A 16,469-nucleotide genomic window follows, 5' to 3' on the forward strand; every position below is an offset into this window, starting at 1 on the left:
AAGTAACGTGCTGCTTGGTAGGTAGATAGAAAAATACTCAAAAATGCTTTTCTAGCTCACGATTGTTTTCGTAGTTCTACTAGTGCTCCTATATCTGCAGCTGCCTCAAGTTCTGAGAAGAAGTGAAAAGTTAAATTTTCTAGCACTTGTGAGTAGTGAGTTATTTTTTACAGTTGGGATCTTTCTCTGAGATTTGTGAAAGTATATTATGCAATGCTCTTGAGGGATGGTGGGTTGTAAAATGAAATGAAAGTTGAAGAAGTCATCATGCTAATATAGAATTTTTACTATAGGTGCTTCCAATAGTCCTGGTCAACCTAACTCTGTGAAGAGAAAGAAACTCCCTGTAGATAGTGTCTTTAACAAATTTGAGGATGAAGACAGTGATGATGTACCCCGAAAACGGAAACTGGTTCCCTTGGATTATGGTGAAGATGATAAAAATGCTGCCAAAGGCACCGTAAACACTGAAGAAAAGCGCAAACACATCAAGAGCCTCATTGAGAAAATCCCAACAGCCAAACCTGAGCTCTTTGCTTATCCCCTGGATTGGTCTATTGTGGATTCTGTGAGTAGCAAATTGTATTTCATTTTTATTGGAAGTAGTTTTTGATCATAGCATACAAACTCAGTTGATTCTATTAATGCCAAATACCGATGATAATTTGGCTGGCATCTTGACCTGCCAAGGAATTTAGGTAGACGATTCAGGAAATTCTTGGTGGTACTTAAAGTCTTCATAAACTAGAAGCAAGTAATTGTATCTTGATACCTACCTGTCTTAGTTCAACTTGTGAATGATAGCATGCTATATTTTAGTCTTATGAAAAATCACTAACATTAGACTTTTTAGTAAATGTAATAAAAAGTTCTTTTAATTGAGTAACCATGCTTTGTTTTGCAGATATTGATGGAACGACGGATTAGACCATGGATTAATAAGAAAATTATAGAATACATAGGTGAAGAGGAAGCTACATTAGTTGATTTTGTTTGTTCTAAGGTTAGTCTTTTACTCCCTCCATCCCCAACATTTGTGTTATCTTTGAAATATTAGACACTTTCGGGGTGCCTGGGTGGCTCAGTCAGTGGAGCATCTGACTTCAGCTCAGGTCATGATCTCACGGTTTGTGGGTTCAAGCCCTGCATTGGGCTCTGTGCTGACGGTTCGGAGCCTGGAGCCTGCTTCAGATTCTCTGTCTCCCTCTCTTTCTGCCCCTCCCCCACTCATGCTCTGTCTCTCTTTCTCAAAAATAAACAAACATTAAAAAATAAAATAAAATAGGGGCGCCTGGGTGGCTCAGTCGGTTGGGCGTCCGACTTCGGCTCAGGTCACGATCTCCCCATATGTGAGTTCGAGCCCCGCGTCGGGCTCTGTGCTGACCGCTCAGAGCCTGGAGCCTGTTTCAGATTCTGTGTCTTCCTCTCTCTCTGACCCTCCCCCGTTCATGCTCTGTCTCTCTCTGTCTCAAAAATAAACATTAAAAAAAATTAAAAAAATAAATAAATAAATAAAATAAAATAAAATAAAATAAAATAAAATAAAATAAAATATTAGACACTTTTTAAAATAAAAAAGTCTTGCAAAATTAAGTCTATGGTAGTTTCAGGTAAGAGATTTCATGGCCTCCACCCTATCTCATACCCTTATGCCATATGCTTTCATTTCAGAGGGTCAAGGAGAACAGATTTGCTGACTGCTGCCAGTTTTGCTCTCTTCTGCCCCCGAGAATGCCTTGCCACCATCTTCTTGTCTTAACAGTTAGAATGCTGCTGAAGTACAGTTGAGGAAGCTTTTTTTTTTTTAATGTTTATTTATTTTTGAAGAGACAGCACGAGCAGGGAAGGGAAGGGGCAGAGAGAGAGAGAGGGAGGGAGACACAGAATCTGAAGCAAGCTCCAGGCTACAAGCTGTTAGCACAGAGCCCGATGTGGGGCTTGAACACCTGAAACATGAGATTATGACCTGAGCTGAAGTCAGATTGCATAACTGCCTGAGTCACCCAGGCACCCCAAGTTGGGGAGGTTTTTGTGGAGACAGCTGATAGGTTATCTCATCAGTTTGTCAGTCATCCATCCTTAGAAAGAGGAGCAAAATAGTTTCCTTCATAGAATGATAATGGTCCTTTTTATTGATTGATTTGCTGTGTGCCGAGCTGTGTTCTTTGCAGGTACTGTGTTAAGCATCTTATGGGAGTTTATGTTCTTTAAACCTCCCAACAACCTTAGGAAGTATAAATTACTATTGTTATCTCCATTTTATACATGAAGAGATTGAGGCTTAGGGGGAGATTGTATCTTGACCATGGTTACATAGTAAGAGCCAAGTCTGTATAACTTGTACTTTTAATACTCTTAACCACCAAGGTATACTACATCCTTCCGTTGTCTCCTGGAGGCAAAGCTTTATTATTGTTAATAAGCAGTTATTATAGTAGAAGCACTATATTTCTGTAAAGGAATAACTAATTACATTTCAAGGAGGTGCTTATTTTTCTACCACTACTGTTCTAGCAAACTTAGGCTGCCCTTTCCACTTGTAATTATTGTAGCACTGAAATTTGTACTCCAGATTTGAATTAGAACACATAGTATAATGATCGAGATCCCAAGTTCTGGTGGAAAACTTCCATTGAAGAGAGTGGGGTTCTGGGAATTAAGAAATTTATAGCAAGTTTCTTTAGTCACAAGAAATTCCCATATTAGTTTGAGGGCACTTTAAACATTTCTTGACTATATTGCTAATTTTGAATTCATTTTCAAAATGATGATTATTTGTTTCTTTTAGGTTATGGCTCATAGTTCACCTCAGAGCATTTTAGATGATGTTGCCATGGTAAGTCACATTTATTATTACTACTCTAATCAATATCTGTAAACAGACTAACCTTCTCTGTATTTGGTTAAATTTTTACCTTTGTTGGTTCCAGAATCTTTCTTTTTAGAAGTCTGAATTAAAATGTGAATCTACATTAAAAGAAGTTAAAAAGTACTCACATCAAGATGTCATTAGACAACATTAACAGTCTTCTCTCCCTCCCTTGCCTTTGTTGTTTGTATGTATCATAAATATAAATCCTGGATCTATCCATACCTTTAGAAAACATTCATTAAGTGCTTACTGGGTCTGTTCTTAAAGAAGTAGCAGGGAGATAGGTATACTAATTCGGATACTATAATATACTTGTTATCATGGAGGTATGTAAAAAAAAGATGTGGGGACAGAGGAGATGGAGCAGTTAGGACAAGCATCACAGGAATTACCATCTAAACTGAGACTTGAAGGGGTGCTTGGGTGGCTTAGTTGTTTGGGTGTTCGACTTCGGTGTAGGTCACAATCACGATTCATGAATTTGAGACCCGCATCAGGCTTGCTTCTGTCAGTGCAGGGCCCAGTTCGGATCCTCTGTACTGTGTCTCTCTGTCCACCCCCATTCCCCTCTTGTTCTCTCTCTCTCTCTCAGAAATAAATTTTAAAAACATTAAATAAATAAAATAAGCAGACTTGGAAAGACTTCTGTAACTTTTGTCACTTGGACAGGTAGTAGTTAAACTCAAGTCCGACTTACATGTAATTTGAGTATTAGAATCAAGTCAGTAGTTGCATTTATTTCACATTGTGATTTTGTGAGAAAAGAAAGGAGGAGCAGAACTGATGGTGGAAGTGAGAATGGTTGAATGGACTGTGAACTCCAAGCTAGGAAGAGAAGGCAGTAACATCGGAATGAAGCTGGTGGTTGCATGAACGAAGGGCTGGTGGTTCCAGTGACACTGTGGGAAGAGCGGTTATGGTGAGAGAGTAGAATGTTTAAGAAAGAAGTGATGTATTCAGACAATCAGACAAGTTATCCAGACAATGGTGTGTTGCAAATATTGCCATGAGAGACAGTTTCTGGGGTCAAGCTGATGTCCTGGTTTAGACTATATGTGAATTTTCTGCCTGGGTCATACACATAGAAGTGGAAATTCCTGTGTGTTTGGACAGAGATTGAAGAGAAATATAGGAAGCAAAGCTAGAGTGTTCCATCTGTTGTGAGTGGAAGACTAGGTATTTGCTAGATGGCTGTTATTGGAGTGGGAAGTAGCGTAGTGAGAGCTAGTGAACCTCGGTCAGAATAATGTTTGCAAAGAGAAACAGGGAGGCCCCAGTAGCTTCCCCTCTCTGAGACTAAGGCTTCGAAAGTAAGGAACTTCCTGAGAAGGCTATAGGAATGTCAGGGTCTTTCAGGGACACACCAGGTTTACAGTTAAGGTGAATAGGTGAAAAAACTAATTGAAGAATTTGAGAGTAGTTAGTATAAAGAGTAATGGAGTCCAAAAGGCAGAGTGGGAAGGCAGGAGTAGAAAGATGAGTCGGGGGAGAAACACCAAGCATGTTCTTAGATGACAGGTCCCTGGAATAGCTCATATTTCTAGCTGCAGAGTTGTCAGGAAAGGAAGGGCATAGGGGGTGCCTAACCAAAGGGAGCTCTCAGGTCGAGCTCCTTTGTGTCTGGGCACTATATGATGTCTAAAGCCAGGTAACATTAGTTTTCTGTTATCCAGCCAGCCTGATGGCAGCTGTTGTTTAGAATTTTTGATAAAGTATTTGTGAAAAGCTTGTTGACTTCATAATGCTGATCCTCAGATGAAAGGAGAAATGTGAATAGATCCCTCCTTGGGGATAGATAGAATCTGAATTTCCCTGACCTTCAGGCCTCTTTAAAAGGTTATCCTTGGGGTTGAGAGAGGGATTTTATAGTTGGGTCTGAGTTAAGGAATTAAAACAAACAATGTTCTAGGGGTGCCTGGCTGGCTCAGTCAGAAGAGCATGTGACTTTTGATCTCGGGGTTTGCAAGTTTGAGCCCCACATTGGGTGTAGAGATTATTTTAAAAAGTAAAACTTTAAAAACAAAAAAACTGTTGTAGTATTTGGCCTTGGCAGAGTTGCAATCTCTGTCAGAGAAGCTGTCGTGTCAGTGTCCATCCATTTTGATCTGTTGAAATATTTTGATATTTGGAGTATAATTAGGCTCTTTCTTTTTTTTTAAGTTTATTTATTTTGAGAGATAGCGAGCGTGAGCATGAGTTGGGGAGGGGCAGAAAGAGAGGAAGAGAGAGAATCCCAAGCAGGTTCTGCAGTGTCAGCATGGAGCCTGATGCAGGGGTCAAACCCATGAACTGTGATATCATGACCCAAGTCGAAATCAAGATTTGGATGGTTAATCCCCTGAACCACCCAGCTACCCCCGGAGTATAATTAGACTCTTTACTGGTCAATTATTTATGTTGTTTTAATTTTCTGGCTCATTGTTGATCAGAGTAGGAAGCAGCTAATTGAGCTAGTTTTGTCAATTGGTTCTGCAAAAGCTCACCCTCTAAATATTTCCTGAATAAACGCAATTGAATTTTTTTAGCTCAAGTAGTATTTTGTTCTTATTAAAAATCTGGCTTTTTCAAACTGTACCTTTCCTCATTATACATAAGCTAATGAACTTTGATTGTATTTTGTACCTAGTTCTATATTATTTCTAAGGTATATTTTTCACATTGATTAGTGTTGGTGCACATTTCTCTTAAACTGTGGGACAAGTCTGGCTCATAGGAGTCTGACTAAGTTTTATTCTTATTATTTTTTTTAAGAATTGACTCTTTGGGGCACCTGGGTGGCTCAATTGGTTGGGTATTTGACTTTGGCTCAGATCATGATCTTGCATTTTGTCAGTTCGAGCCCTGTGTTGGGCTCTGAGCTGACAGTGTGGAGCCTGCTTGGGATTCTCTCTCTAGCCCCCTCTCTGCCCCTGTCCCACTCTCTCAAAATAAACAAACAAACAAAAGAACAGAAGTATTTTTAAAATAAAAAATGTTTTTTTGTATTTTAGGGTGGGATAGGGAAGAACAGAGAGAGAGAGAGAGAGAGAGAGAGAGAGAGAGAGAGAGAGAGAGAGAGAATCTTAAGCAAGCTCCACACTCAGTGCAGAGCCTGATGCAGGACTTGATCCCACAACCCTGGGATCATGACCTCAGTCAAAATTAAGAGTCAGCTGTTAACTGACTTAGCCACCCGGGTGCCCCAGGAGTTCTTTAATTAATTGTCATCACTGAAAAATTTAAGGGAATTTTTAAAAATTTTGTGTGGGATTTTTTAAGGGAGTTGACAAAGTATTGTGGTGTTAGTATTTGATAGGCCATGGAATTTTCCTGAATGCATTGCCTTTTCTTGTGTGTGCAATTTAAAAAAAATTTTTTTTTTTTTTTACGTTTATGTGTTTTTGAGAAACAGAGTGAGACAAAGCGTGAGTGGGTGAGGGGCAGAGAGAGGAGACGCAGACTCTGAAGCAGGCTCCAGGCTCTGAGCAAGCGGTCAGCACAGAGCCTGATGTGGGCCTCAAACCCACAAACTGTGAGATCATGACCTGAATCGAAGTTGGTCGCTCAACCGACTCAGCCACCCGGGCACCCCTTGTGTGTGCAATTTATTTGTACTACTTAATACACTTCTCACACTAGACAGATTTCCTTCAAGTCATTTTAATGAAAGTAAATGTCAATGTATAAAAACCTTAAAAAAAAAACTACAGTCACCAATGGGAGATGCTGATAATTGCTTTATATCTGTTACTGTCTTTTCAGTTTTTTCTTTTCCTTTTCCAGGTACTTGATGAAGAAGCAGAAGTTTTTATAGTCAAAATGTGGAGATTATTGATATATGAAACAGAAGCCAAGAAAATTGGTCTTGTGAAGTAAAACTTTTTACATTTAGAGTTCCGTTTCAGATTGCTTCTTCTTTCCCACCCTTCAGAGGACTTTGACTTTTTCTTTGTCTTCAAAGACATTTGTGAGATCTGTAATTTTTTTTTCAATGTAGAAAATGTGAATTTTTTTGTCCTCTAATTTGTTGATGCCCTCTGTACTCCCTTGGTTGTAAAGACATCTGAATCCTACCTTGGTTCTCTTTATACTCACCAGGTACAAATTACTGGTATGTTTTATAAGCCGCAGCTACTGTACACAGCCTATCTGATATAATCTTGTTCTGCTGATTTATTTCTTGTAAATATTAAAATGACTCCCCAATTCTTTTGCAGAATTGCACTTAATGTTGAACTGTACTGTATAGGAACGTACATGAATGATTTTAATTGAAAGAATACCCACCATACCTATTACCTTTCCCACCCCTTGATCAAAAATGGCAAGCCCTCCTGAAGGCATGGAATTTAAAATTAGAGTGCTAAGATTAGCAGACAATCCATTCCTACTGTATCTCTGTATGAATGTGTTCGTGTGAATGTGTATAAATGTCTTACTTTTCCCTAATTTTCTTTGGAGGGCTCCCTTAAACATTTCCTTATTGAAGAGTAGAATTCTAAAGGAAACGTGGTATTATGCCAAGCCAAATGTTTGGGATAATTAGGTTATTAGTGTCCCAGAGCATGGTATTCTCTTGTGGCCAGCAACAGTTTGGTGAATGGAATGGGGCTTTCCTGTTGATAGCTGGCTGCTTCAGCCTGTCTTTTTTAAGGGAACGTGAATCATAATGGTTTTCCCCTTAATTTCATTGTTCAGAAATGAGGCAGATCCTTACATTCTGGAGAACGTTATTTGATGCATTTTTGCACTAATTGGTCCTTAGCTTTATTTTGGTGTATTCTTTTGTTTAAAACAAAACAAAACAAAACCCCTTAATCTGCAAGCATAGATGAAAAAAATCATTTTTAAAAACAAAAGGTAAAATTAGGTAATTTTACAGACTAGGAAAATCTGGAAAAAAGACCAACAGGAATTGAGCATGGCAGTTTGCAAAGTTTACATCTTATTCTTAAGAGTGTAAAGTAAATCATTTATGGCAGTTACCACTAATTTTTTGTTTTCACTTTTGTAAAGGTTTATATCTTATGAGTGTATATGCACGCACACACCTCGTTTACCTCTGCTCACCAATGTTTAAAAAATATACTGATGGTGTTCTTAGAGACATATTATGGGGCTTTCTTTATTGTAGAACAGAATTTCACCAGGGAGCAAAATTACCTGAAAATGTAACAGGTTTTAAACAGTTCTTAACACAAATTAGGTGCAGTTATTCCCATGTCTGAGTATTTATTTAAAAGAAAGATAAAAATTGGGGGTAGTGGGGTTTGTTATAAAAGCATAACTGAGCTTGGGTTACTAGATTTTTTTTTTTTTACATCTTAAAAGGAATTTGAAACACTGTTCTTAACATTGAACCTTGAGGTGGTTCCATTATGTACATATTTCCAATATTAAAACTGTATATATTTGATCTTGGGGACCCATTCTTTCAGAGTCTTGTTAAATAAATGGCATCATGTTGTAATTGTGCAGTGCATACTAGAAACAGAACTTGAAAATGTGGGCTGAATTTTTGATGTACTTGATTTTTATGAGTATTAGTAACTGAAGGTCAAAGGGGCCATTTGCCTTATTTTGGATTAATCTATACATTTGTGGAGAATACAGTCTTTTAGTATTACCATTTTTAAGTTCTGGTTTCTCCAGGGAAAATTTCAGAAAGTTCATGCTCCTTGCCATCTACAAATTTATTTATTAGCCTTTTCTCAGATTAATCCCTCCAGCTTTGTACCTTGTTCAAACAGTCTATCATTCCTCTCTATCTTACTGTGTTACTGCTTCTAGGGCATCATATTAGGTTGTGTTTATTTAGCCAGCATTAGCATGAAGGTTTATTCAGATAGATTTCATTTCTTTTGCTTTTATCTTCTCCAGCTCTCTCACTGTATTTATCTTGAGGGTCCCTATCTGCAAGTCTTGGGGCACATACCATATACTGTTTCACATCTCCACTAAGATTTGTGTTGTGATCCCAAACTCATACATCACATTTCTGCAGTGGGACAGGAGTGATCACAGTCACTGGGTTAAAGATCATTTATAATGGTTTCCTATCCACTCAAGACCAGGTTTGCCACCAAGCTTAAACTTTAAGGTTTTCAGTTTCTTGTTTTTCAGATTTGTATATAAAGAATCGGACATGTATAAACTAGTGTATTCTAGTGTTTGGGAGAATACACGTAAGAACATTTCTAATAAATTACTTGAGCTTTCTGGGTTATCTTTACCGTTTGCCCATAGATTAATTTCAATTTGGAAATCTTTATAGTGCCCATTCATTCAAGTTTTTGTAAAATTACATGAAAATCTTGAGAATCATTCTTGATCTGGCAGAAAATAAATCATGCTTTTTCCTCATTTGATCCTATAAATAACATTAAATATGTACATTTGTTAATGGAGGAAAGATCAGTTGTTTGAAGTAGTTTTTCTCAAACTTTAATGTGTACCTAAATCAGCTAGGGCTCTTATTACAATGTAGACTCTGATTTAGTGGGGCTAGAGGGGGGCCTGAAAATTTGCATTTCTGACCAGCTTCTGGGTGATGCCAGTGTTAACTGATCTAGGGACTACATTTTGATTAGCAGTTTAAGGTATGTTCTCAGTACAGGTTTCCCGTGCTATTGAAGTTGAGCGTTCCTGTGAAACATTTGATGTTTGTTTATTTTTGAGAGAAAAAGAATGCAGGCATCCGCGTGAGCAGGCGGGGTAGGGGTGGGGAATAGAAGGAGAGAGAATCCCAAGCACAGAGTTCTACACAGAGCTCAATCCCAGGAACCATGAATCATGACTTGAGCCAACTGAGCCACCCAGGGGCACCCTTGTGAAACGTTATGAAAGCTGAAATGGCATAAAGTGAAGACACAATAACCATTAATTTATATGGAGAAATTATTTTGAGTATTTATTCCTGGCCCAAAGGTAACCTCTGTCACACTTATCTGATATCTTAGAATACTGCTAACAGACACACAAAATATATCCAGATAAATCAGGGACACAGTTCAAAGCTGTGGTGGCCCTATGCTGAGTGTGGTCCCCCAGGAAGGAACTTGGTGGCACTTCTCTTGCTGCCTCTGTAAGGGCTCACTGTAAAACAAACGCAGATTGCTATTTTTGCTGTATGTTCCCTTTTCTCGTAAAAGCGAAAATCCTGTTCAGATTTCTTTTGGTTGGGACAAAAAAGGTGCTAATGTAGGTCTATGTAGGTCTTGTGTAAAAGTGGAGTAACTTGACTTCTGAAAAGCCAGGGAAACCTGTACTAGTATTTTGTCCTAACGTTACACAAATGCAGTGTAATTTTCTTTTTAAGTGGACTTTAAAGAGAGAAACATTTTTTTTCTTTTTGAGGCAGATAGATGCACGTTATGTATGTTCTTGAACATAACATAATCTTCCAAAAGTGGTGCCTGAGACTGACTGTAATATTCTAGGCTTTATTCCCAGCTAGTCCCAGAACATTTTCTCCTTAGAGAACTGTTTTCACTTATTCTGGTTCTTACCATAACACTTGCATATGTAGTAGAGGCAAATGATTTTGTAGAGAGTGCTGTTTCTAATCAGGTACCAATCAGGCACCAGTGCTAGATATATGCTGGATAAATTGAGAAACAGCTCGCAAATCATATGAAACTAAACACTTATTGTCTCCTTCCATATGAAGTAAAAAAAAGTTGTAATGCTAATAAATAGTAGTGTGTATATGAGGCTTATTTACTCAGCTTTTTCTGATGAGTTCTATAATCGTTTTTACTTTCTACACAAAACTGCTGAAAGCTTTTTATGTCAGAATGGTTACAGATCTGGGGCGCCTGGGTGGCGCAGTCGGTTAAGCGTCCGACTTCAGCCAGGTCACGATCTCGCGGTCCGTGAGTTCGAGCCCCGCGTCAGGCTCTGGGCTGATGGCTCAGAGCCTGGAGCCTGTTTCCGATTCTGTGTCTCCCTCTCTCTCTGCCCCTCCCCCATTCATGCTCTGTCTCTCTCTGTCCCCCAAAAAATAAACGTTGAAAAAAAAAATTAAAAAAAAAAAAAAAGAATGGTTACAGATCTTTTCAGGTCATATATCAGACTTCTTTTAACAATATGAAATTGAGAAATAGTATTGCGCGGCAAGGGATGTTGAAATTGATCTCTGAATGCCACTGCATATAAAGAGTATGAGACAGAATCCCAAATAGGCAGAGAAACGGTCAGTCTAGGTGTCAGGAAGGAAACTGGGAAATTCACACATATGTATTTCAAACCCAAGAACTATTATTATAATATGCATACTGTGGGCCAAAGTGAGCTTATAATTTTTGATAAATGGTAGAATTTTTGAAATGTGATTATGTTGGATTATTGATGTAATTTGTTTATTTACATTTGAGTGCTTACAGTTTCATCTTTATTCGACAGTATCTTTGCCTTTCATTTTATCACTTACCTCGTATGAAGGCCAAGGTTAGGAATAGCAATCTAAAATGCCCAGGAAGAAAATAATTTCTATAAACAAAAGTAAATAAAAGTTTTTTTCAAGCCATGTTGTCTGCATTAAATGACACTCCCACGTCTACCTACTTTGCCACATCACATAGTAGTTGGATTTATGACCTAGCTTCTCGTGTCAAGCGGTGGCTGAATTGTTAAGAGGCAGTCCTTTTGCTTTTTGGTGTATAACTTTTTATTTAGCCATTGAAACACAATATGTGGCATTCATGTTAAAAGGTGGGTAGACTGATAGACATTAATAAGACAAGATTCCTCTACTAGCAGACAGTAATGGTAAAGAAGGAATAATGAGAGGAATGCTAATATACACACAATGTACTGTCTGAACTGTTGAACTAACTTCATGGTTGAGAGGAAAGGGACATTAGATTCTTAGCAGAGGTAGTAATATGTAGAAGGGAACTTAGAGATCACATAGTCTACCCAATGCAACAGTGTTCTTGACAGATAGGTGTCTAGAGGCCTATATATGGGATTCTAATTCACCATTTAGATCTGCACTATCAAAGATTTTACGTTTGTTAAATAATTTTGAAACTCAGTTCTTCAGTAACACTAGCATATTTCAAATGTTTGAATGTCACGTGACTAAAAATATATATTTTTTGGCCACACTATATTTCAAGTGCTCAATAGCCATATATAGCTAAGTGGCCAGCAATACTAGATGGACTGCAGATCATAGAACATGATTATGATTGCAGAAAGTTACATTGGACAGATCTGGTCTAGATGTTGACATCAACCTAAGGAGAGGGAAGTGCTTGTTAATAAAATTCCTCCACATGAAACATTTTTCGCAAATCTTTGAAGCAATTAGTTCTGAACAGCTATTTTTCCTGTTTTTTTTTATAACAAAAGGAAAAATTAGTGAACACTACGTTGTAGAATCCAAAAACTACAAAGCTTCATTTCTTTCCTGTCAATTGAAAAATACTAGTAAATACACCCTAGTGAAGAGACTAGACTAGTTGTTACTATAGGTGAAAAGTCTATTAAAGTTTAGTTTTTATGTATTTTATTGAGGCACATTTTTTAAAAGGAAGGGCCCAAGTTCTTGGTTAAGGAGGAGATTAGGGGTGCCTGGGTGGCTCAGTTGGTTAAGCATCCAACTTTGACTCTGGTCATGATCTCGAGGTTTGTGAGTTTGAGCCCTGCATCAGGCTCTGTGCTGACAGCTCAGAGCCTGGAACCTGTTTCGGATTCTGTGTCTCCCTCTCCCTCTCTCTCTGCCCCTCCCCCACTCATACTGTCTCTGTCTCTGTCTTTCTCTCTCTCTCTCTCTCTCTCTCTCTCAAAAAAAAAAAAAAAAAAGATTTAATAAAATACAAACATACACAAGAACTGAAGGCTAAAAATACAAGATAAGATAACTAGCCCTTGGGGAGCCTGGGTGGCTCAGTTGGTTGGGTCCCTTGATTTCATCCCAGGTCATGATCCTAGGGTTGTGGGATTGAGCCCCATGTCAGTGTGGGCTCCACTCAGTGTGGAGCCTCCCTAAGCTGTCTCTCTCCCTCTGACCCTCTTTGCTCATGCATTCTGTTCCTCTCTAAAAAATAAAAAGTAAAGAGATAACTAGCTTTTTATCTTCATCAGGTCCAAGTCTCAGGAGATGATCCTTGCAATGAATAAGACTGATGTGAAAGCTAATGAGATAGTGGCCAAGCACGAAGCTCTGATGACAATTTATTCTATTTCAATTCTTTATTCCCATAGGAAACGGGGCAGTGACATTGTGTATAAATAAAGGGCCACCTGCGTAGGTCAGTTGGTGGATCCAACTGACCAACTGGTGACTCTTAGTCTCTGGGGTCATGAGTTCAAGCCCCACGTTGGGCGTAGAGCTTACTCAAAAAAAAATGGCAACTTGCTTTTGTGTAGAAAGTGTTGAGTAGGATTGCCTTGGAATCAGTGGCATAAAGAAATGGTGTTGGTTCTCTGACCAGGTCTTAACTTTACGTGCTAGTGACCAGTGACTGCTCTAGCCTCTAATCTGTAATAGTCTGTCTCCACCAAGTGGTTCTAATAGATCTGGCACTCTGGATTTCCATCTGCCTCATCTTTCACCACTCACTACTGTGGGTTTTCATTTTATTTTATTTTTTTAAGTTTATCCTGAGAGACAAGAGCTCAAGTAGGGGAGGGGAAGAGAGAGAGGGCAACAGAGAATCACAAGCCGGCTCCTGGCTGTCAGAGCAGAGCCTACATGAGGCTTGAACTGAAGAACCTTGAGACCATGACCTGAGTCCAAATCAAGAGTTGGACACTTAACCAACTGAGCCACCTAGGCGCTCCACTTAATACTGTTTTTTGCCACCCTTCATATTATTTTGCTTCTCCATTCCTGTCCCCAAGTTCCAAACCCTTGGGAAAATATAAATGCACCACTGCAGATATTTTGGATCCTCGGTGCTGTATTTCTTGTTCTTTTACTGAACTTCAGTTCCTTTTCACAAACATTGCAGCTTTTACTGTTTTTGAACTTCCAGTACTATACAGTAGGTGTGGAAAAAATATTCACTGAGTACAAGTCATTTGATTCCCCCAACCCCCACCCCCTTACTCAGCAACTAAGTCTCAAGTTTAATAAAACCTTATCTTTAAAAAAGTCATTAGGCGGGGCACCTGGGTGGCTCAGTAGGGTAAGCATCTGACTCTTGATCTCATTGCAGGTCTTGATCTCAGGGTCATTAGTTCAAGCTCTGAGTTGGGCTCCATGCTGGGTGTGACGACTAAAAAAAAAAAAAGAAGGCATTAGGCATATTCTCTAGTTCTAGCTTTCCAGTTTATGATGATATGCGTCTTAAACCTTATTTCTGTAGATAATTATAGATACCTTCACCTATCCTATCCAGGAGATCTCCACTGCCCTACTTTCTAACTACATTTTGCAATTTCTTGAGCCTTGCTCAAGTATTCCATTATTTTCTTTCTTCAGTCTGGACTAAAAATTTTAAAGAACACGAAAACTTAACCTTTCCTACTCCTTTCCACTATTGAGATTCCACAAAGAGTAGCTTATATGTTCCCTCCAAATGCCTCAAGTCTCAAATGTTTATATCACCATCCCACTGATGACTGGTGATAGCCTAAAAGGAGACTCTGATGTGATAGGCTCTACCCTAGTCGATCAGTTAGCACCATGGACATTTGCTCCTTATTTGGGACTCTTCTTCCTTGATGCCTAGGATTGTCATTCCCAATGTCTTTGCTTGCTTTTCCTCAGCAAATCCTGGATATGTGTATTTTTTTTTTTTAAAGATTTATTTACTGAAGTAGCCTCTACACCCAACATGTGGCTTGAACTCGTGTCCCAAGATCAAGAGTCACACGCTCCATGAACTGAGCCAGCCAGGCACCCCAAGGATGTTTATATTTCTTTTTTAAATTTTTTAATGTTTATTCATTTTTGAGAGACAGTGTGAGCAAGGAAGCGGCAGAGAGGGAGAGAGAAACAGAGCTCGAAGCAGGCTCCAGGCTCTGAGCTAGCACGCCCAATGTGGGGCTCGAACTCTTAAACTGCAAGATCATGACCTGAGCCAAAGTCGGATGCTTAACCGAGTCACCCAGGTGCCCCAGGATGTTTATATTTCTAAGATGAATAAATCCCAAAAACGAAAGGAAAAATTATCTGTGGTCCAGTTACTCAGTCACTGGTGGCTGTTTTTAAAATAACCGTTTTGTTTCTTTTTGCAGGATTGTGTTTTGACATAGTTGTATTTATACATACGCATAAATCTTTTTTAAAATGTTTGTTTATTTTGAGAGAGACAGAGCAGGAGCAGGGGAGGGGCACAGAGAGAGAGTGAGAGAGAGAATCCCAAGCAGGCTCTGTGTTGTCAGTGCAGAGCCCAATGTGGGGCTCAGTCTCATGAACTGTGAGATCACGACCTGAGCTGAAATCAAGAGACAGAGGCTAACCGACTTAGTCACCCACATGCCCCCATATGCATAAATCTCATGTCTATTTTTTTTTAACTTAACAGAATCAGAACATTTCTGTTACACATAACCTTCATAAACACTTTTAATGGCATTTTGTGAAGTGGGTGAACCATAATTTGTTGTGAGATGTGAATAATAATTCATGAACATCTTTGCACAGATATTTTGAGATTGTTTCTAAAAATAGTTTACCAGCATTTTAAGACTTTCTATACATATTACCAGATTGCATTCAGTGAAGGCTTTAAAAAATATCTTTGGGGGGTGGTGCCTGGGTGGCTCAGTCAGTTAAACATCCAGCTCTGGATTCTAGCTCAGGTTATGATCTCACAGTGTGTGGGTTCAAGCCTAGCATTGGGCTCTGCTCTGATAGGTAGGATAGCTCTGTGCTGATTGGGATTCTCTCCCTTTCTCTCTGCCCTTCCACCCTCTCTCACTCTCTTTCTCTAAATAAATAAACAAACAAACCAAACTTAAAAATATATTTTGAGGGGGCACCTGGGTGGCTAAGTCGGTTAAACATCAGGATCTTGATTTCAGCTCAGGTCATGATCTTGCAGTTTTGCACTGAGACCCGCATTGGGCTCTGCACTGACAGCATGGAGCCTGCTTGGGATTCTCTCTCTCCCTCTCTCTCTCCCTGCCTCTCCCCTGTTCATGCTCCCTCTCTTTCTCAAATAAACTTAAATGTTTTGAAGGGGAGTGTCAACATTTTTATTCCTCTAACATATCTCTTTCCTGTTCATGGAAAAAACTTCTAAATCTGTCTATGTATTGGGTGGGGAGAGGAGGGAGGGATTGGGGACCCATGCTTTAGGAACATGTAGGGCTATATTGGGGGACGAATTTAAAAGAAACAAAAGATACCATTTGACCAGATGCCATGCATCATTGATTTCATTGTCAGTTTTCAGATTACCTGTGAATTTGAGCATTTCTCTATTCTTCACCTTTGGTTTTACATGGTAGTACTAGTTTTACTCTTAGCTTTCAGATGAGTGTCTGAGTATGCCATACTACTTAAGGAGTTAGTTATTGGTACTGTCTTTATTGCAATTTGGACGAAAAGCTGGCAGACGCGGAAATTAAGTGACTGCTGAGCAATTCACTGTGTATGAAATACTCTGGGCATTTCAAAAATAGACACATTTTATGCTCTCTGGAAGCCTATTATCTA

General features: G+C 39.0%; 1 protein-coding gene across 5 annotated transcripts in view; it reads left to right on the top strand.

The window, feature by feature from the left end:
- RBM25 (RNA binding motif protein 25) overlaps positions 1-7,662 on the top strand; it is a 60,998-nt gene extending 53,336 nt beyond the window's left edge. For 4 of the 5 annotated variants that reach the window (XM_043556521.1, XM_043556524.1, XM_043556523.1 and 1 more), the window contains 4 exons: positions 294-568; positions 905-1,003; positions 2,789-2,836; positions 6,635-7,662. In XM_043556521.1, the coding sequence (XP_043412456.1) occupies positions 294-568; positions 905-1,003; positions 2,789-2,836; positions 6,635-6,727 (515 nt within the window). In that variant the 3' untranslated portion in view covers positions 6,728-7,662. The other variant, XM_043556525.1, reaches the window with a different exon arrangement.
- Positions 7,663-16,469: the final 8,807 nt, after the last annotated feature.

Source organism: Prionailurus bengalensis, chromosome B3, assembly GCF_016509475.1.
Source record: "Prionailurus bengalensis isolate Pbe53 chromosome B3, Fcat_Pben_1.1_paternal_pri, whole genome shotgun sequence".
NCBI lineage: Eukaryota > Metazoa > Chordata > Mammalia > Carnivora > Felidae > Prionailurus > Prionailurus bengalensis.